The 21,391-nt window shown below is 41.5% G+C and overlaps 1 protein-coding gene across 4 annotated transcripts in view; it reads left to right on the forward strand.

Moving 5' to 3' along the window:
- LOC139408969 (ArfGAP with coiled-coil, ankyrin repeat and PH domains 2a) overlaps positions 1-21,391 on the forward strand; it is a 102,728-nt gene that overhangs the window by 36,131 nt on the left and 45,206 nt on the right. For all 4 annotated transcript variants that reach the window (XM_071153504.1, XM_071153502.1, XM_071153503.1 and 1 more), the window contains exons 2-8: positions 4,266-4,323; positions 6,405-6,524; positions 7,533-7,586; positions 12,377-12,435; positions 13,731-13,914; positions 19,857-19,901; positions 20,005-20,100. In XM_071153504.1, the coding sequence (XP_071009605.1) occupies positions 4,266-4,323; positions 6,405-6,524; positions 7,533-7,586; positions 12,377-12,435; positions 13,731-13,914; positions 19,857-19,901; positions 20,005-20,100 (616 nt within the window). The remainder of the gene's footprint in view (positions 1-4,265; positions 4,324-6,404; positions 6,525-7,532; positions 7,587-12,376; positions 12,436-13,730; positions 13,915-19,856; positions 19,902-20,004; positions 20,101-21,391) is intronic.

Here is a 21,391-nt window from a genome sequence, read left to right on the forward strand (position 1 = left end):
CACCTGGCCAAAAGCCAGTGAAAATGCAAAGCGCCAAATTCAAATAAATTACTATAAAAATCTAACTTTCATGAAATCACACATGTAAGATACCAATTTAAAGCTGCATGTGTTGTGAATCCAGCCAACATGTCAGATTTCAAAAAGGCTTTTCGGCGAAAGCAAACGATGCTATTATCTAAGAGTAGCAGCTCCGTAAACAAAAAGTGAAAACTAATTTCAACCCTGCAGGCGCGACACAAACCGCAGAAATAAACATATAAATCATGTCTTTGACGAGCTTCTTTTGTTGGCACTCCAATATGTCCCATAAACATCACAAATGGTCCTTTTTGTTCGATTAATTTCGTTGATATATTTCCAAAATGTCCATTTATTTGGCGCATTTGATCCAGAAAAACACCGGTTCAAACTTGCGCAACTTGACTACAAAATATCTTAAAAGTTACCTGTAAAAAAACAAAACATTTCAAACTACTTTTGTAATACAATTTTACGTATTTTAAAAAAGTAAATAATCGATAAAATTGAAGATGGGATGATCTGTGTTCAATACAGGAAGAAAACGCTAGAAGACGCTACCTTTCTGGTCACGCGCCTCTATCTAACAGTACACTTGAAGTGACCCTCGTTTTGAACAGGGCTACTTCTTCATTACACAAAGGAAAAACCTCAACCAATTTTTAAAGACTGGTGACATCCAGGGGAAGCGGTACGAACTGCAAGAAGGTCCCTTAGAAATCTGGATTCCCAATGAAATCCCATTGAAAAGAGAGTGACCTCCAAAAAAATAAAAAATAAAATATGAATGGTTTTTCCTCTGGGTTTCGCCTGCTACATAAGTTCTGTTATACTCACAGACATGATTCAAACAGTTTTAGAAACTTCAGAGTGTTTTCTATCCAAATAATATACATATCTTATCTTCTGGGGATGAGTAGCAGGCAGTTTAATTTGGGCATGCATTTCATCCCGACGTGAAAATACTGCCCCCTGTCACCATGAAGCTGCCAGTTGATGACTTGTGAGGCATCTGTTTCTCAAACTAGACACTAGTAATGTCTTCTGTCCTCTTGCTCAGTTGTGCACCGGGGCTTCCCACAACTCTTTCTATTCTGGTTAGGAGTAGTACCCGGCATTGTACGAAATCTTCAGTTTCTTGGCAATTTTTCACATGGAATAGCCTTCATTTCTCAGAACAAGAATAGACTGACAAGTTTCAGAAGAAAGTTCTTTGTTTTTGGCCGTTTTGAGCCTGTAATCGAACACACAAATGCTGATGCTCCAGATACTCAACTAGTCTAAAAACGTTTTATTTATTTTAAACTGTGCTAACATACTTGAAAAAGGTTTTCAAATGATCAATTAGCCCTTAAATGATTTACTTGGATTAGCTAACAAAATGTGCCATTGGAACACAGGAGTGATGGTTGCTGATAATGGGCCTCTGTACGCCTATGTAGATATTCCATTTGAAAAAATCTGCCGTTTCCAGCTACAGTAGTCATTTCCATCATTAACAATGTCTACCCCATATTTCTGATCCATATCATGTTATTTTAATGGACAAAAATGTTGCTTTTCTTTCAAAAACAATGACATTTCTAAGTGAGACAAAACTTTGGAACGGTTGTGTATATTTGGACTTGCGAAAGTATTCGGCCTCCTTGAACTTTGCGACCTTTTGCCACATTTCAGGCTTCAAACATAAAGATATAAAACTGTATTTTTTTGTGAAGAATCAACAACAAGTGGGACACAATCATGAAGTGGAACGACATTTATTGGATATTTCAAACTTTTTAACAAATCAAAAACTGAAAAATTGGGCGTGCAAAATTATTCAGCCCCCTTAAGTTAATACTTTGTAGCGCCACCTTTTGCTGCCATTACAGCTGTAAGTCGCTTGGGGTATGTCTCTATCAGTTTTGCACATCGAGAGACTGAAATTTTTTCCCATTCCTCCTTGCAAAACAGCTCGAGCTCAGTGAGGTTGGATGGAGAGCATTTGTCAACAGCAGTTTTCAGTTCTTTCCACAGATTCTCGATTGGATTCAGGTCTGGACTTTGACTTGGCCATTCTAACACCTGGATATGTTTTTTTGAACCATTCCATTGTAGATTTTGCTTTATGTTTTGGATCATTGTCTTGTTGGAAGACAAATCTCCGTCCCAGTCTCAGGTCTTTTGCAGACTCCATCCGGTTTTCTTCCAGAATGGTCCTGTATTTGGCTCCATCCATCTTCCCATCAATTTTAACCATCTTCCCTGTCCCTGCTGAAGAAAAGCAGGCCCAAACCATGATGCTGCCACCACCATGTTTGACAGTGGGCATGGTGTGTTCAGGGTGATGAGCTGTGTTGCTTTTACGCCAAACATAACGTTTTGCATTGTTGCCAAAAAGTTCAATTTTGGTTTCATCTGACCAGAGCACCTTCTTCCACATGTTTGGTGTGTCTCCCAGGTGGCTTGTGGCAAACTTTAAACGACACTTTTTATGAATATCTTTAAGAAATGGCTTTCTTCTTGCCACTCTTCCATAAAGGCCAGATTTGTGCAATATACGACTGATTGTTGTCCTATGGACAGAGTCTCCCACCTCAGCTGTAGATCTCTGCAGTTCATCCAGAGTGATCATGGGCCTCTTGGCTGCATCTCTGATCAGTCTTCTCCTTGTACGAGCTGAAAGTTTAGAGGGACGGCCAGGTCTTGGTAGATTTGCAGTGGTCTGATACTCCTTCCATTTCAATATTATCGCTTGCACAGTGCTCCTTGGGATGTTTAAAGCTTTGGAAATCTTTTTGTATCCAAATCCGGCTTTAAACTTCTTCACAACAGTATCTCGGACCTGCCTGGTGTGTTCCTTGTTCTTCATGATGCTCTCTGCGCTTTTAACGGACCTCTGAGACTATCACAGTGCAGGTGCATTTATACGGAGACTTGATTACACACAGGTGGATTGTATTTATCATCATTAATCATTTAGGTCAACATTGGATCATTCAGAGATCCTCACTGAACTTCTGGAGAGAGTTTGCTGCACTGAAAGTAAAGGGGCTGAATAATTTTGCACGCCCAATTTTTCAGTTTTTGATTTGTTAAAAAAGTTTGAAATATCCAATAAATGTCGTTCCACTTCATGATTGTGTCCCACTTGTTGTTGATTCTTGTCCCACTTGTTGTTGATTCTTCACAAGCCACCTGGGAGACACACCAAACATGTGGAAGAAGGTGCTCTGGTCAGATGAAACCAAAATTGAACTTTTTGGCAACAATGCAAAACGTTATGTTTGGCGTAAAAGCAACACAGCTCATCACCCTGAACACACCATGCCCACTGTCAAACATGGTGGTGGCAGCATCATGGTTTGGGCCTGCTTTTCTTCAGCAGGGACAGGGAAGATGGTTAAAATTGATGGGAAGATGGATGGAGCCAAATACAGGACCATTCTGGAAGAAAACCGGATGGAGTCTGCAAAAGACCTGAGACTGGGACGGAGATTTGTCTTCCAACAAGACAATGATCCAAAACATAAAGCAAAATCTACAATGGAATGGTTCAAAAAAACATATCCAGGTGTTAGAATGGCCAAGTCAAAGTCCAGACCTGAATCCAATCGAGAATCTGTGGAAAGAACTGAAAACTGCTGTTGACAAATGCTCTCCATCCAACCTCACTGAGCTCGAGCTGTTTTGCAAGGAGGAATGGGAAAAAATTTCAGTCTCTCGATGTGCAAAACTGATAGAGACATACCCCAAGCGACTTACAGCTGTAATGGCAGCAAAAGGTGGCGCTACAAAGTATTAACTTAAGGGGGCTGAATAATTTTGCACGCCCAATTTTTCAGTTTTTGATTTGTTAAAAAGTTTGAAATATCCAATAAATGTCGTTCCACTTCATGATTGTGTCCCACTTGTTGTTGATTCTTCACAAAAAAATACAGTTTTATATCTTAATGTTTGAAGCCTGAAATGTGGCAAAAGGTCGCAAAGTTCAAGGGGGCCGAATACTTTCGCAAGGCACTGTAGGTGGATTAAATGGCTTCCCTTTTTCCTCTGCTTTTCGCTTCCTTTCTTCGTTGGTCCTACGCATTGCCCCACCCTCACGTGGAATGCTCATTTCAGTCTGACTCACCTTCCAGTGCAAAGCAATCGACTGTTCATTTCCCTTGTAGCTTGTTTGCCATCGACTGTTTTATCTATTGAAATGTAGCAGCCCCTTCTGCCAGTAGAGTGACTGAAATGTATTGTTTTTCTCCTCATAGGGCCACTGTAGAGGAGGTGGAGGGGGATGTCGGGGAACTGGAGTCCAAACTTGACAAGGTGAGTAGGGTCCAGTTTTGGGTTTGGAGTAGGCTTGTGCAGTATACCACACATACAGGGGTATTTAGAAATAGCCACAGGATGGTTTTTCAAAACTATTTATTTGAAGTTTTTTTTATATGTTAGAATATTTGTTGCTAGCCTACTTAGTCAACTTGGGCAATATGTTAAGAGATAAATCTGATTGCATACTTCATTTGACCTGTTACTTTATTTTACATTATAAAGCTTACCGTAGTTCCTCAGAACAGTTGAGCCAATTTATTTATGGAACTTATTTTTTGCAAGTTCACTCACTGTTTATTTTTAAATAGTCCAGCTGTGTATTTGGTTTAATTTGCTAATTAAGTGGCCAAATCAATAAGGAGTTGTTTTGTGTTTTTAGCGGCTCCTTGTGTACTAATACGGTACTACCATAAGTCCTGGGATGAGAGAAGGACAGTACGACGATATAAACATTCGGATACTGCCCAACCCTAGTTTGGAGCAAAGATGATGGAAATCCTATTGTTTGCATTATGAACCACTCCCTGTTTATAAAAACCCTGTGTCTCGGTCCCCTATAACTGGCCTGATATCAGTACGAGATCACACCGAGTGATGCGGTGAGAGTCTCAAACTGTGAAGGTATGTACATAAGAGAGGTGTGAAGAAATCCCACTGGTAGGTCTATAAAGACCCTGCAGCCAGTTACTGGAGTATTTCAATGGTTTGTTGGTAGAATTTATTTATGGAACTTATTTTTTGCAAGTTCACTCACTGATCCTGGATCTCCTGTGATTGCCACTGCATTGTTCTAGTCTCCCACCCTTTGGTCATCATGTATCTGACTCATTCCATACCCTGGTGTCACTTCCCTGTTGCGTTGTAGTGGAAGGATCTGCTCCAGATGGGTTTGGTGTGACAGCAGGGTGGGGGGGTGGAGGGTGCCTTGAATAGGAGGCTAAAGTTCAGTCTTTTCTTAGAAACTAAGCCTTGCCATTGAGATAGAGAAAGCTCCCCACACAGCCAAGTTGATTATTAAAACAACACATTCTTTATTGGGCCAATATTAAGTCTCTTGAAGCACATTTCCCCTTGGATGTAAAGTAAATAAACTTCAGACAATAACATCCCCTCATTACGATAATTTACTATGGTGATATTGTCCAAATCAGGGATGGGCAATTGGCGGTCCCCCTTTTGTAGACCTGCGGACCAATAAGGTTACCCCATATTCCGCTCGAACTCTAAATGCCAAGGTTCTCATGAAGTGTTTGAATTTCGATTTAATTTGCATTGATTTCAGAGTGATTAGAGGGACAATGGAGCACTGAGCACCAGGCCATTAGCAACTGGCCGTTAGCAAGTTGGGTAGGCTACTAATGACCATCAGCGGCATCAGAGCTCGGTTTTGGAGAAGCCTAGTTACCGTGACTCAACGGTCAGGTGGAATATGACTGCAGGTGTGGTGGTAACGTAGCGACCCTATTTGTGAGCAGCAGTCAATGATTGCAGTAAGGGAAGTGAGCAGCTTTCTTCAGGGGGGAAATGCTAACTAAGCAAAGGTATCACAAGTGTCCTTAAAATTAGGCATATAAACCGGTCCAATTTCACCTTAAACTACAGAATCTCTACTAAAGGCTCTCGCTTTTGGTCATAGACCATGTCATGGAGTGAGGCTGTTTCTCGTAAGCACTAAAGCTATCAGACAGACCATAGCGGAACATTTAGCCTCTCCGCTTCCTTGCTTACTCTTGTGTGGGAGTGCATGAATAAAGTCCAGCGTGTGTTTGTGGGATTACTTAACATTGAATTATGTCTGCCCGCAATGAGTCAAAAAAAAAGGCTAAATGTAGAGGGTTGCTTGTTAGTCTAATTACTGGTAGCTACTTTCTGATGAAGATATGTTTGCACAAGCAAACAGCTGTTTCATTTTCAAACCTCTGAATTGTTTTGTTTATGTATCAAACTGCTATCTTTTGTCAGGAACACATTTCTAGTGATAGAACACTGAACAGTGTCCTAAAGGGATGGCATGGAAAGTAAGCACTATTTCATCCATTACTCACTTCTGTCATCCCTCTCTCTCTCCTCTCTAGCTGGTGAAGCTATGCATCGGGATGATCGATGCCGGCAAGGCCTACAACACTGCCAATAAACAGTTTGTCAATGGAATCCGCGAGCTCGCTGCAAGCTCCACCAAAGATGACGTCATCGAGGTAAAAGAGCTACAGTAACCTAGCTTGAGCCTCGCAAGTCAAAACTGACCGCTTCTACTGTTAGAAAACCGTTGTGGGCTTGTGGGGCTCCTCTGTTATTTTCTCACACACATTTTTGCGTTGAGTGGCCTGCATTTCCGCTCCTTTGTATATTTCCTTTACTTCCTGGGTCTGAAGTTCAGCCACAGTGCATTTTTCTGAAAGAATGTCCTTATTGTTGAAAAATTCTCCCTGAAGGTACCATTGTTGCTCAAATGGCTAAAGCGGCATAGCAGCACACGAGCAGGGTATTCAACCAGGGTCTGCAAAAAAAAGTATATAAATATATTTTTTAGAATTGTCTTCTTTCTAATGATGTCAACTTTATTTCTAAACTCCTAATATTGAGCAAGTTATACTCATTGAAGTCTATGACACAGGCTTTGAAAAAGCACCCATAAGTACAGGGCACGACAAAGCTTTCTTGGCGTGGCCATACATTTTTGCCAACAAATAGCTCACCTTTGTTTAACCAGTTAAACGGCTGCATTTAGCGTCAATATGTTTGAATATAAATTTTTCTAGCTAATAGGCTATGTTCCAATTATGTGGGTAGGCCAAAATAATGAAACTATCTACCAAATCTGTTCATTTTAAAATGTTGATTTACTTCTCCTTGCCATTATCATTTATCAGATAAGACAAGATGTGAAAATTCTTAACGTCTAACATGGGGGTCCCTGGGCAAGAAAAGGTTGAAGATCCCTGCACTAGAGCATTTCCTCATACACATACCTCAGTTACTGTTAGTAGGTTTTACTAGTCTGGAATTCAGTATTTATTATACCCTGTCGTGTGGCTGAGATGGTGGGACTAGTTCATACAATAGGACTATTTTACATTGATGGATAGGTGTATAATTTATGGATAATACATTTTACTCTGAGACCAATGATTTACATATAACTGTTCTATCCCATGTGTCTGTACATATTTATTTACTTTATCTCTGTTTTACACTCCCCACAGTCCAGTCTCACAAAGTTTGCCGAGAGTCTGCAGGAGATGATCAACTATCACACGGTAAGGCGACATTTGATGTGAAACAGAACTTGGTGTGCTATACAGTATCTTTTTACAGCCTGAATTTAAAGTGGATTACATTGAGATTTTGTCACTGATCTACTAACAATAACCCATAATGTCAAAGTGGAAGTATGTTTTTAGAAATGTTTACAAATTAATAACAATTTAAAGCTGAGATGTCTTGAGTCAATAAGTATTCAACCCTTTTGTTATGGCAAGCCTAAATTATTTCAGGAGTAAAAATGGACTTAACAAGTCACGTAATAAGTTGCATGGACTCACTCTGTGTGCAATAATAGTGTTTAACATGATTTTTAAATTACCCTGTTCCCCACACATACAATTATGTGTAAGGTCCCTCAGTCGAGCAGTGAATGTCAAGCACAGATTCCACCCACAAAGACCTGGGAGGTTTTCCAATGGTTCACAAAGAAGGGCACCTAATTGGTAGATGGGTAAAAAAGGCAGACATTGAATATCCCTTTGAGCATGGTGCAATTATTACACTTTGGATGGTGTATCAATACACCCAATCATGACAAAGATACAGGCGTCCTTCCTAACTCAGTTGCCGGAGAGGAAGGAAAATGCTCAGGGATTTAACCATGAGGCCAAGGGTGATTTTAAAACAGTTGGAGTTTAATGGGGCGGCAGGGTAGCCTAGTGGTTAGAGCATTGGACTAGTAACCGGAAGGTTGCGAGTTCAAACCCCCGAGCTGACAAGGTACAAATCTGTCGTTCTGCCCCTGAACAGGCAGTTAACCCACTGTTCCCAGGCCGTCATTGAAAATAAGAATTTGTTCTTAACTGACTTGCCTGGCTAAATAAAGGTAAAAAAAAAAATAAAAAAAAAATGGCTGTGATAGAAAACTGAGGATGGATCAACAACATTTGTTACTCCACAATACTAGCATAAACGACATAGTGAAAAGAAGGAAGCCTGTACAGAATACAATTATGACTTAACATGGATCCTGTTTGCAATAAGGCACTAAAATAATACTGCAAAAAAATGGCAAAGAAATGAACTTTTTGTCAAGAATAAAAATATTTTGGGCAAATCCAACACAATACATAACTGAGTACCACTCTTAATATTTTCAAGCACGGTGATGGCTGCATCATGTTATGGGTATACTCCTCATCGGCAAGGGCTAGAATGTTTTTTGGGGGGGGTAAAAAGAAACGGAATAGCGCTAAGCACAGTCAAACTCCTAGAGGAAAACTTGGTTCAGTCTGCTTTCCAACAGAAACTGGGAGACATATTCACCTTTCAGCAGGACAATAGCCTAAAACACAAGGCTAAATATACACTGCAGTTGCTTACCAAGACGTCATTGAATGTTCCTGAGTGGCCTAGTTACAGTGTCGACCAAACCCGGATCCGGGATTCTATTTACAGACCTAAGCTCATTACCATAACGCAGCGTTAACTATTCATGAAAATCGCAAATGAAATAAATATGCCATCTCTCAAGCTTAGCCTTTTGTAAACAACACTGTCATCTCAGATTTTCAAAATATGCTTCTCAACCATAGGAAAACAATCATTTGTGTGAAAGTGGCTAGCTAGCGTAGCATTCAGCGTTAGCATTAGCGTTAGCATCCAGCACGCAAGATTTCAACAAAAACATAAAAGCCTTCAAATAAAATCATTTACCTTTGAAGAACTTCGGATGTTTTCAATGAGGAAACTCTCAGTTAGATAGCAGATGCTCAGTTTTTCCAAAAAAGATTCTTTGTGAATTCGAAATAGCTCCGTTTTCTACATCACATTTGGCTACCAAAAAAAAAACGAAAATTCAGTCCTCAAAACGCGAACTTTTTTCCAAATTAACTCCATAATATCGACTGAAAACATGGCAAACGTTGTTTAGAATCAATCCTCAAGGTGTTTTTCACATATCTCTTCAATGATATATCGTTCGTGGAAGCATGGTTTCTCCCCTCAATCAAATGGAAAAGTACAAGCAGCTGGCGTTTGCGCACCGAATTCCACGCAGGACACCAGGTGGACACTTGGAAAATGTAGTCTCTTATGGTCAATCTTCCAATGATATGCCTACAAATACGTCACAATGCTGCTAACACCTTGGGGAAACGACAGAAAGTGTAGGCTCATTCCTTGCGCAATCACAGCCATATAAGGAGACAATGGAAAACAGAGCTTCAGAGATTCTGCTCATTTCCTGCTTGACGCATCATCTTGGTTTCGCCTGTAGAATGAGTTCTGGGGCACTTACAGACAATATCTTTGCAGATTCTTTCAAAAACTGTCAAGAATATGCATAGTCGAGCATCTTTTCGTGACAAAATATCGCGCTTAAAACGGGAACGTTTTTTATCCAAAAATAAAATAGCGCCCCTAGAGATCCAACAGGTTAAATTGGCTTGAAAATCTATGGCAAAACTTGAAAATGGCGGTCTAGCAATGATCAACAACAACTTGGTGGCTGACTAAATACTTTTTTGCCCCACTGTATTTATTAATTTAATGGTTCTCCCATCGATCAGGTTCCCGCCGATAAATATCAGAGCTTTTGGATTGACAAAGATTTTTTTTACATACATCTTACATCCCTAAACAGCAGGAAGCAGATTGTACAGTCAATTTTCTGCCAGTACTTGACTATGGTGACACCATTACCAGAATGCAGCAGCCACTACTCTTAAACCTTTGGATGCCGTCTACCATAGCACCCTTCGCTTTTTCACAGGTGACATTTTGAATACTCATCACTGCATCCTGTGTCAGAAGGTTGGCTGGTCCTCATTTAACGTCCCATAGATCACTTCACTATTCCCTTTTTGTTTCCGAGTTACCTAACTTCGTTGTTGAAGTATGAAAAATCAGTTACCAATCCCGTTCACAGGGTTGGTTACCCCTTGAGGTTCCTCGGGTAAAACCACTTTTAGTTTTAATGCGCTTCACTGCTGGAACAACTTGCAAAACTCATTACAATTAGATGTTCAGGTGCTACTCAGGCAGTTTAGGGTGTTTTAATTGAGGACCTAGTAGCTGAGGACTGTAACTGTCATTTTGTGTTTTGTATTGATTGCTGTTTTGTTTTACATTATATTGGTTGTTGTGTTGTTGTGATCATGGGATCAATGGGTTTTCCCTGAATAAATAAATAAATAAATAAATAATAGTAATACATTAAAAAAAACTATGCTTCCTAAACTCTAGAGCCCTCAAACTCAACTCTGGACCTCGAAGCCAGTTCCACTGCATTTTTTAATTGTTCCCCTCTAATCAGGGACTAATATCGACATTGGACACCAGGTGAGTGCAATTAGAACAGGAAGAACATAACACCAGCAGGCTCTGAACCTCATAGGGTAAGAGTTGAATACCCCTGCCATAAAGTCTGAGACCGTGACTCATCACTGGAGAGACCTCCCTAGTCCCGTCTTAGTGTCCTTCTTCCTCTCTATACTCCCTAAACCCCTGAGGGCCACAGATCTAAGACTGTGACTCAACACTGGAGACTGCAGTGAGATCAGCTGACTGATGGTTATAGTTTACCATTCAGCGCTAACCCGAGCACATGATCCTTAAAGCACAGAGCCGAATCTGTTTGTCATATTGTCTGGCCCTGCATCAGCAGGCTTAAATCAAATCAAATGTATTTATATAGCCCTTTGTACATCAGCTGATATATTAAAGTGCTGTACAGAAACCCAGGCTAAAACCCCAAACAGCAAGCAATGCAGGTGTAGAAGCACTGTGGCTAGGAAAAACTCCCTAGAAAGGCCAAAACCTAGGAAGAAACCTAGAGAGGAACCAGGCTATGTGGGTGGCTGTGCCGGGTGGAGATTATAACAGAACATGGCCAAGATGTTCCAATGTTCATAAATGACCAGCGTGGTCCAATAATAATAAGGCAGAACAGTTGAAACTGGAGCAGCAGCACGGCCAGGTGGACTGGGGACAGCAAGGAGTCATCATGTCAGGGTAGTCCTGAGGCATGGTCCTAGGGCTCAGGTCCTCCGGGAGAGAGAAAGAAAGAGAGAATTAGAGAGGGCACACTTAAATTCACACAGGACACCGAATAGGACAGGAGAAGTACTCCAGATATAACAAACTGACCCTAGCCCCCCGACACATAAACTACTGCAGCATAAATACTGGAGGCTGAGACAGGAGGGGTCAGGAGACACTGTGGCCCCATCCGAGGACACCCCCGGACAGGGCCAAATAGGAAGGATATAACCCCACCCACTTTGCCAAAGCACAGCCCCCACACCACTAGAGGGATATATTCAACCACCAGCCTACCATCCTGAGACAAGGCTGAGTATAGCCCACAAAGATCTCCGCCACGGCACAACCCAAGGGGGGGGGGGGGGGGGGGGGGGCTTAACACCATGAGGGCTTCATCTTCGATGTCTCTGCTGCTAATTTTGCTGGCTGTCTGTTTGAAGGCGGTAGAAGTTTTATGAGTCTGTGGCCTCTAACTAGTGAGAATGAACACAGCAACACAGAATGTCATTATTGAGCTGAAACCAGTAGGCTGTTGTGCTGGTGTGCAGTAAAAAAGTACTCCTGAAAGGTACAAAGTCAGCCCGATCTATGCTGATTTTTTTACGTGTTTTGTGAGCCCACCTTTAAAGTAAAGGTACACACCCTGGTTAGAGGTGCTAACTTGCAGAACACACACACCATTCCCTGTAAAGAAATTTGTTTCATACACACTTCAGCTTGTAATAATTAAAATGTGAAAAGCTTGTGACTGTTACCCGGTTGCATAAAGTACTAATCAGTCATGTTTCTCTGCTTATAGATTTTGTTTGACCAGGCCCAGCGATCAGTCAAGACCCAGCTTCTAACTTTTGTGAAGGAGTAAGTAGGTCGAAATGAATGCTCCCTCCTCATATTACTGCTAGTTGTATTCTTATTTTACACAATAACAATGGACAGTGTCTCTATTCAACATTCAAATTATTTGTGATAGATCATGGTCTAGGACTAAAATAACTAAGGAAGGAAATTACATAAATAAATTCACACAGCACAATAGCACAAGGAGGAATCTCAGTCACACAAACAGTACATGAATATGTATGAGGCGATCGGCAGCAGTGTATCCGATACGATAAAGGATGGGATGACACACGGTCTGCAACGCATTGTGGAATACTATATTATTTGCTCAGTATTAAAGGGTGTGTAAAAGTACAGCTTCTAAATGTTTCCTAATCTATTAGCTAATGCACCCACATTTTCCCAGACAGTTTATGTAAGAGTTTAAGCCTGCAGGGAAACCTCATTTGTTTCATTATGCAGGATTAGCCCGCTGCCTTTGCCCACACCACACAAGGGCTAAACTCCTACATCAGCATTCTGCCCTATAAATGAAGAGCTCAAAACCATGTTCCCAAACAATTACTCACTCCTCCTTCTGTGGTCCAAAGGTGTCTTTATTTCACTCAAACAGTACAAGCCAAAGAACAAGATGTGGGCACTTGAGTTTAAGCTGTGTCCTTTGTCCCTCCGTTTGGAGTAAATAGTGTCCTCATATCTGTGCCAATTCATTCTAAATGTACAATTCACATTGCGAACACTAGCAAATGATTCAAGCTTTGTCAGGGTGCATGTGAGGCAAATTTCCAAATAGTCGTTAATTGCTTTGTCAAATGATACTGCTGGTTACAAATCACCCCCAAAGCCTTTTGTAGACACATTTGTGAGGGAAATTTGATTTTTAGGGCAATTGCTTCCCTTTAGTCATACACCTAATAAACTGAGAAGACCTTTAAATAGATGATAGACTATTTCCTCTAATGATTGACATTAGCTAGATTGTTTGTTCAATGTTTGGAGGAAGCCACTCACAAAGCCGAAAATCAGAAATGGGATCCTTCTTGCTTACCGGTATTTGGGCGATTATGCGATTGTAGCCACTTGCTCTGGTTGTTTTTCAAACCGTGTAAAACCACAAAACCTTCTCTATACAACTCATACAACCAAAACATGACTACAAAGAAACAATTGAATGCCTTCGAGAGAAAGGTCTATCTATACTCCTGGATTTGAAGTTTTAAAAAAAACATTTTTATTAGATTGACAAAGATTTAGCAGAGGTGTGACTTCCTCATTATCATACCTGTTTCTTATGTTTCACCTCCCGCCCTTAGGGACCTACGTAAGTTCAAAGAGTCCAAGAAGCAGTTTGACAAGGTGAGCGAGGAAAAGGAGGCGGCGCTGACTAAGAATGCCCAGGTGCCACGCAACAAGCAGCACGAGGTGGAGGAGGCCACCAACATCCTGACGGCCACACGCAAGTGCTTCCGCCACATCGTCCTCGACTATGTCCTTCAGGTACAGATCCAGGATCAGCTTACTTTAGAAATCCTTAACTTAACCTTCAGAGTGTTAACATCCTTAAACTGACCTCAGATCAATTTCTTAGGGATAACTTTATCCTTCTATGAAGAATTAAACACAGACTGAGGTTCACCAACCACGGTCGTGGAAAGCAACATCGGTGTGAATGTTTTTGTTTCAGCCCTGCTCTAAAACTTGGTTCAGCTAATCAAGATTTTGCTGAGCAGTTGATTGATTTAATCAGGTGTGACAGTGTTAGTCTGAAACACTAGACCGTACTCTCCAGGACTAGGGTTGGTGACCACTATTGTTCAGCAGCATTTTACGTATGGTGAGTGGTCTGGCACAAGGGTGAGTTTACCCCCCATTCCAATGTTAAACTTCTTTAAGCATCTTTGATGAAAGCTGTAGCCTGAAAGTAAGGCCAGCTATCAATTATGTCCGTACAATGCCATACAGACCCTGAATAGAGGCTTAACACTTGGGTATATTCCGTCTACAGGTCCAACACGAACAGAAATGTTCACGGAGCCTCAGTCTTTTTTTCTTCTGATAGATACAAAGTGTTATAGGCCTTTCTTTCATACTATTCTGATGTTCCTAGCTTGTCAAACCCACATGGCTCTACAGTTTGTGCTATGTTCCCCCGATTGCTAAGCTGACCTTTCACATTGGAGAGTAGTCATGTATACAGCCGTACCTTCATTGCCTCGTCTTCTCCTGGGCTGCAATGATGATGAATGGGCCATGTCGGCTGATAAGGGGGCCAGGCAGCTTAGCATTAGCTATAGCTTGGGTTTCATAGTGTTGCTGTGAATGGGGAAGTGGACTGCATTTACTAGCACATAGGGTTGCACATTTTGGGGAATATTCATAGGTGGAAACTTTCTGTGGGAATTAACAGGAATATATGGGAATTAACAGAAATATATGCAAATTAATATTAATACCGTTTAAATGTAGATTTTTTGCATTGGATATATTTACCATATCATATGGAGACAGAAACATACACATTTTACCCTATCATAAGTATACATGATTGCAAATGATTAAATACTTCCAATAGAAGAAAGAAAAATGTTGCGAATTTAACTTTAATTAAATGAGATGATTCATCACATGGGATGATTTCACTGAACAACAAAAGAAAGGGAATATGGAATGATCCCCAATGATCCATTGCATCTCACAAAAAGTGTTCAACATACAGTGGGGAGAACAAGTATTTGACACACTGCCGATTTTGCAGGTTTTCCTACTTACAAAGCATGTAGAGGTCTGTCATTTTTATCATAGGTACACTTCAACTGTGAGAGACGGAATCTAAAACAAGAATCCAGAAAATCACATTGTATGATTTTTAAGTAATTCATTTGCATTTTATTGCATGACATAAGTATTTGATCACCTACCAACCAGTAAGAATTCTGGCTCTCACAGACCTGTTCGTTTTTCTTTAAGAAGCCCTCCTGTTCTCCACTCATTACCTGTATTAACTGCACCTGTTTGAACTCGTTACCTGTATAAAAGACACCTGTCCACACACTCAATCAAACAGACTCCAACCTCTCCACAATGGCCAAGACCAGAGAGCTGTGTAAGGACATCAGGGATAAAATTGTATACCTGCACAAGGCTGGGATGGGCTATAGGACAATAGGCAAGCAGCTTGGTGAGAAGGCAACAACTGTTGGCGCAGTTATTAGAAAATGGAAGAAGTTCAAGATGACGGTCAATCAGCCTCTGTTTGGGGCTCCATGCAAGATCTCACCTTGTGGGGCATCAATGATCATGAGGAAGGTGAGGGATCAGCCCAGAACTACACGGCAGGAACTGGTCAATGACCTGAAGAGAGCTGGGACCACAGTCTCAAAGAAAACCATTAGTAACACTACGCCGTCATGGATTAAAATCCTGCAGCGCACACAAGGCACCCCTGCTCAAGCCAGCGCATGTCCAGGCCTGTCTGAAGTTTGCCAATGACCATCTGGATGATCCAGAGGAGGAATGGGAGAAGGTCATGTGGTCTGATGAGACAAAAATAGAGCATTTTGGTCTAAACCCCACTCGCCGTGTTTGGAGTAAGAAGGATGAGTACAACCCCAAGAACACCATCCCAACCGTGAAGCATGGAGGTGGAAACATCATTCTTTGGGGATGCTTTTCTGCAAAGGGGACAGGACGACTGCACCGTATTGAGGGGAGGATGGATGGGGCCATGTATCGTGAGATCTTGGCCAACAACCTCCTTCCCTCAGTAAGAGCATTGAAGATGGGTCATGGCTGGGTCTTCCAGCATGACAACGACCCGAAACACACAGCCAGGGCAACTAAGGAGTGGCTCCGTAAGAAGCATCTCAAGGTCCTGGAGTGGCCTAGCCAGTCTCCAGACCTGAACCCAATAGAACATCTTTGGAGGGAGCTGAAAGTCCGTATTGCCCAGCGACAGCCCCGAAACCTGAAGGATCTGGAGAAGGTCTGTATGGAGGAGTGGGCCAAAATCCCTGCTGCAGTGTGTGCAAACCTGGTAAAGAACTACAGGAAACGTATGATCTCTGTAATTGCAAACAAAGGTTTCTGTACCAAATATTAAGTTCTGCTTTTCTAATGTATCAAATACTTAAGTCATGTAATAAAATGCAAATGAATTACTTAAAAATCATACAACGTGATTTTCTGGATTTTTGTTTTAGATTCCGTCTCTCACAGTTGAAGTGTACCTATGATAAACAATTACAGACCTCTACATGCTTTGTAAGTAGGAAATCCTGCAAAATCGGCAGTGTATCAAATACTTGTTCTCCTCCCCACTGTACATCTGTAAAATGATAGTCTAGAAACTAAAGCTTTGGTTGTCTTCCTCTCAGGCTTCCATGTTTTCTCCCTGGACCTCCTCAATGTCCACCTCTTGAACATCAGACTCTGAGGCCTCATCTTCACTGTCACTTTCCAACCTTGTTGAGGATGGCTCGTTGTCAGGCTCAAAAAGCCTAAAATTTGCCCGGTTGGCCACCAATTTTCCAACCCTTATATTGGTCAGCCTGTTGCGTGCTTTGGTGTGTGTGTTCCCAAACAAGGACCAGTTGCGTTCTGAGTGGGCTGATGTTGGTGGGATTTGAAGGATGATGGAGGCAACGGGGGAAAGCGCCTCAGATCCACAAAGTCCCTTCCACCAGGTGGCTGATGAGATATGTTGGCACAACTGCCATATTGCATCTCCATCCCAAAGCCTTTGCTTGGAAGTGTACTTCGCCAGACTGCCAAGAACCTTACCTTCATCCAGGCCAAAAGGTAGTGATGACACCATAGGTCTTGTTGATCTCTGCACCAGACAGGATGCTTTTGCCAGCATACTTGGGGTCCAACATGTACGCTGCAGCGTGTATGGGCTTCAGGCAGAAGTCTTCACACTTTTTGATGTATTTCAGAACTGCAGTTTCCTCTGCATGTAGCAACAGTTAAGTGGGCAGGGCAGTACGGATTTCTTCTCTTACATCTGCAAGCAGAGTCTGAACATCAGCCAGGATGGCATTGTCTTCCTCAATCTGCAATGGCTACTGCTATAGGTTTCAGGAGTTTCAGGCTGCTTACCACGCTCTCCCAAAATACATAATCCAGGAGGATCCTCTTGATGGCGCTGTCCATATTGGCAGACTGTGATATATGGCCATTTCTTGGAGAGACTCCTTCCCCTCCAGGAGACTGTCAAACATGATGACAACACTACCCCAACGGGTGTTGCTGGGCAGCTTCAATGTGGTGCTCGTATTCTTCTCACTTTGCTTGGTGAGGTAGATTTCTGCTATAACTTGATGACCCTTCACATACCTAACCATTTCCTTGGCTCTCTTGTAGAGTGTATCCATTGTTTTCAGTGCCATGATGTTCTTGGGAAGTAGATTCAATGCATGAGCAGCACAGCCAATGGGTGTGATGTGAGGGTAGGACTCCTACACTTTAGACCAAGCAGCCTTCATGTTCGCAGCATTGTCTGCACCAGTGAAAATACCTTCTGTGGTCCAAGGTCATTGATGACTGCCTTCAACTCATCTGCAATGTAGAGACCGGTGTATCTGTTGTCCCTTGTGTCTGTGCTCTTGTAGAATACTGGTTGACAGCTGGAGATTATGTTGTTAATTATTCCTTGCCCACGAACATTTGACCACCCATCAGAGATGATTGCAATACAGTCTGCTTTCTCTATGATTCACTTGAACTCTGTTGAACTCTGTATCCAGCAAATGAGTAGATAAAGCATGTCTGGTTGGAGAGGTGTATGCTGGGTGAAGAACATTCAGAGATCTCTTCCAATACACATTGACTGTGAGCATCAGAGGTCAGCATTTCTTTGACTACATTTCTCCATTGAGTCAAAAAATCTTCTGATTCCAGGAGGACCATGAGCTGTTGCTATCGTTATGGTGTCTGATTCATCATTTTCACCTCGAATTGAAGTAGAGGAGAGCCTTTTGTCAGAGGTTGTTTGTTGTGAGCGCTGAGGGAACTTTATGCACTTGGCCAGATGATTCTTCATCTTTGTTGCATTCTTCACATATTATTTGGCACAGTATTTGCAAATGTACACAGCTTTTCCTTCATTAGCTGCAGCGAAATGTCTCACATCAGATAGTGCCCCTGGCATTTTCCTGTAAAGATTAGAATTTAAAAAAAAAAAAAAACCTAAATACAATTCCATGCACAGATAAATAGTTAAGCAGTTAGATTAAACAACTCCTTTGTAAGATTAAAAAAACACTCTTCAGTTAGCAGGCTCAAGCAAGCTAAACCCCACATGGTTGTAAATCTAGCAGAAATGATTAACAAGTAAAACATTATTTGAAACAGGTTTTGCTGTAGGCTGCTGTTTACTAGTTAACAAAAACTCATGTATTTCATATAAAATATATTCACCTTTCCAAATATTGTAATCAAAACTTACCAGAAAGCATGTGCTTGGCTCAAACAAGTAGTGTGGGCTCAATAACATCTCATTAGTGTGCAAGATCTTGAGAATCAGCTGTACATGTGATGGAAGAGTGCACTTCACATATGATGGAAGAATGCATGCAGGGGGTTGCAATTCCATTGAATTGGGGATATTTTAACCAAAATATGCCACAAGACTTAGAATTGCCTTGTGTATCCCACAAATTTGTTGAATTTAAGCAAATTTCCCCAAATTCCAGGGCTTAACTCCCCATGGAAAATTTCCTGGAAAGTGTCCGACCCTTTGCAACCATACTAGCATGCACGTTTTACAATAACAGCAGTGTTCTGCAAGGGCTGCCCAATAATTTATCAAAGTCTTCCCCTTGAAGAGGTAGTGCGGTATCGAGCTCGCTTGCTCCGAAAATCTATAAGCCCGGAAAGCAAGGCTGATTTTAAAGGGGCATTCCATTGAAGTTCCACATTTTAATATGTTGTTATTTTCCACATGGAGAGTCCTCAGCATGTCAACAACACCTTCCTTAGCAGCTATAATGGGACATTTAGATGTTTATCAATTGACATGGACACAGTTATTTTAAGTTGCTCAATGTCCTCTCAACTGCCCAGCCTGAAAAAAACCTTCCACTGGTCTCAAACCATTCCGCTTTTGCAGATTTATGAAAGAAAGTAAAAGCATTAGTAGAAGCGAGGAGAGTAGAATTGAGTAGATGCAATACACCTATCCCATTCCTACGGCCTGCTTCTACCTATCCAGTTCCTACAACATCTATAGTGATGTAGTTCTGGCTAATTATACATTATTCATGATGCCCATTTAATGGGAACCAATTAACTTTAAATGCATTTGAAGTTCATTGGTGTGAACTAGGAGGAGTATTTGATCATTTCACTAGTACAGTGCTCTCTTTTTCTCATATACACATGCGCTCACACACACACTGGTGACCCAATCTAACTGTGAGCTTTTCTTTCTACCCACACAGATCAATGTACTCCAGTCTAAGAGAAGATCGGAAATCCTCAAATCGGTAAATATTGTTTTCTATGAAAATAACCATATGAACTTAACTGTTGTTCCCATGTCTTTTGCCTCGTGTACGACGTCTTAGATTGGTATGTTCCTGTCCGTAGATGCTGTCCTTCATGTACGCCCACCTGACCTTCTTCCACCAGGGTTACGACCTCTTCAGTGAACTACAACCTCTCATGAAACAGCTGGGGGGACAGGTAGGCCTTTATCCCATTTACTCCCATTAAACTGTAACTGTATCTCCACCTGGCCCATCCGAACGCATAGTGGTTCTTAAACCTCTTCTCGGGGATCCCCAGATGTTTTACAATTCACCTAGTTAAGGGCTTGATGATGATAAGTTGCCAAGTTGAATCAGGTATGCTAGCTCTGGGGGGGTTCCCCGAGGAGATGTTTGAAAACCACTGTCCCCTCAGCGCTAACACACCTGATTCAACTTGGCAGCTTATCATCAAGCTCTTACTCTCTATACAGAAAGGTAAAGCCATGCCAGGCAACGCTTTTCCTCCCTGCCAAGGAGTTGAACTAGGGTGAAAAGTAATTGCTTCGGCCCACAAACCAAACTGTTGTCCATTATTTTTGCTGGGTGCACACATGTTCAAAAATGTGCCCTAGTTTAGTTCAGTGGCACTAGGTGGAGCCAATCAACACTAGGCCTGTGGCCAGTGATGATGCACTTTCATTGTGTGTGTCATGGTCACTGGTAGCGCTGACCTGATGCGATACTATCATGATCCTTAGGTGCCGATACTGTATGTATTGCAATTTGATATTGCTCACTATATGTCTGCTGAAGAGAAAGCATGAGAAAACAAGTTTTGATCAGTCAGGCAAAAAAAAGTACTGAAGAGTTATTGGCTCACTATTTAAAAAGAAGATGGAGAACATGCTTTTGGATAAAACAAACTGGAGTTTCGGCTCAGGCACAGACAACTAGCACTAGCTAACGCTACCCACTGTAGCAAATGTTAATAATTGGCACTAGGTGGGGTGAAATATGGAGTGAAATATCGATGTAATATCATCCAAAAATAATATGTAACTATCGATCACCCCCCCCATCAGGGTTTGGCGAAATGGCCAAAGTATCATATCACATATTGACGGTTTGACAGCATTTTATGTTTTGTGAGTAGTGCGTGACCCCAGGGTGGCAACACAAACATTCTAAGTGATTTCAATGGGTCTTTCTCCATTCTTATTGTTTTATACTGTTCAGTTCAACTTCAAACTAAAAATGATTTCCTGCATTTTCATACATTTCTACATTTCCTGCACTCATTTGAGATCATTTCCACACTGCCACGTAGGGCTGCATGATATGGGCAAACAATTTAGCCTTTATTTTTAACCAAATGTTGCAATTGATTTAGAGCAAAACACTTGGGTGAACTGTTGGAATCATGGAAATATAATGATTATTCTAATTCTATAGTTATAATATAATAGTGGGCACTTTAAATAGTGTTTTTTGACATGACACCGAAT

Source organism: Oncorhynchus clarkii, chromosome 5, assembly GCF_045791955.1.
Source record: "Oncorhynchus clarkii lewisi isolate Uvic-CL-2024 chromosome 5, UVic_Ocla_1.0, whole genome shotgun sequence".
Classification (NCBI taxonomy): domain Eukaryota; kingdom Metazoa; phylum Chordata; class Actinopteri; order Salmoniformes; family Salmonidae; genus Oncorhynchus; species Oncorhynchus clarkii.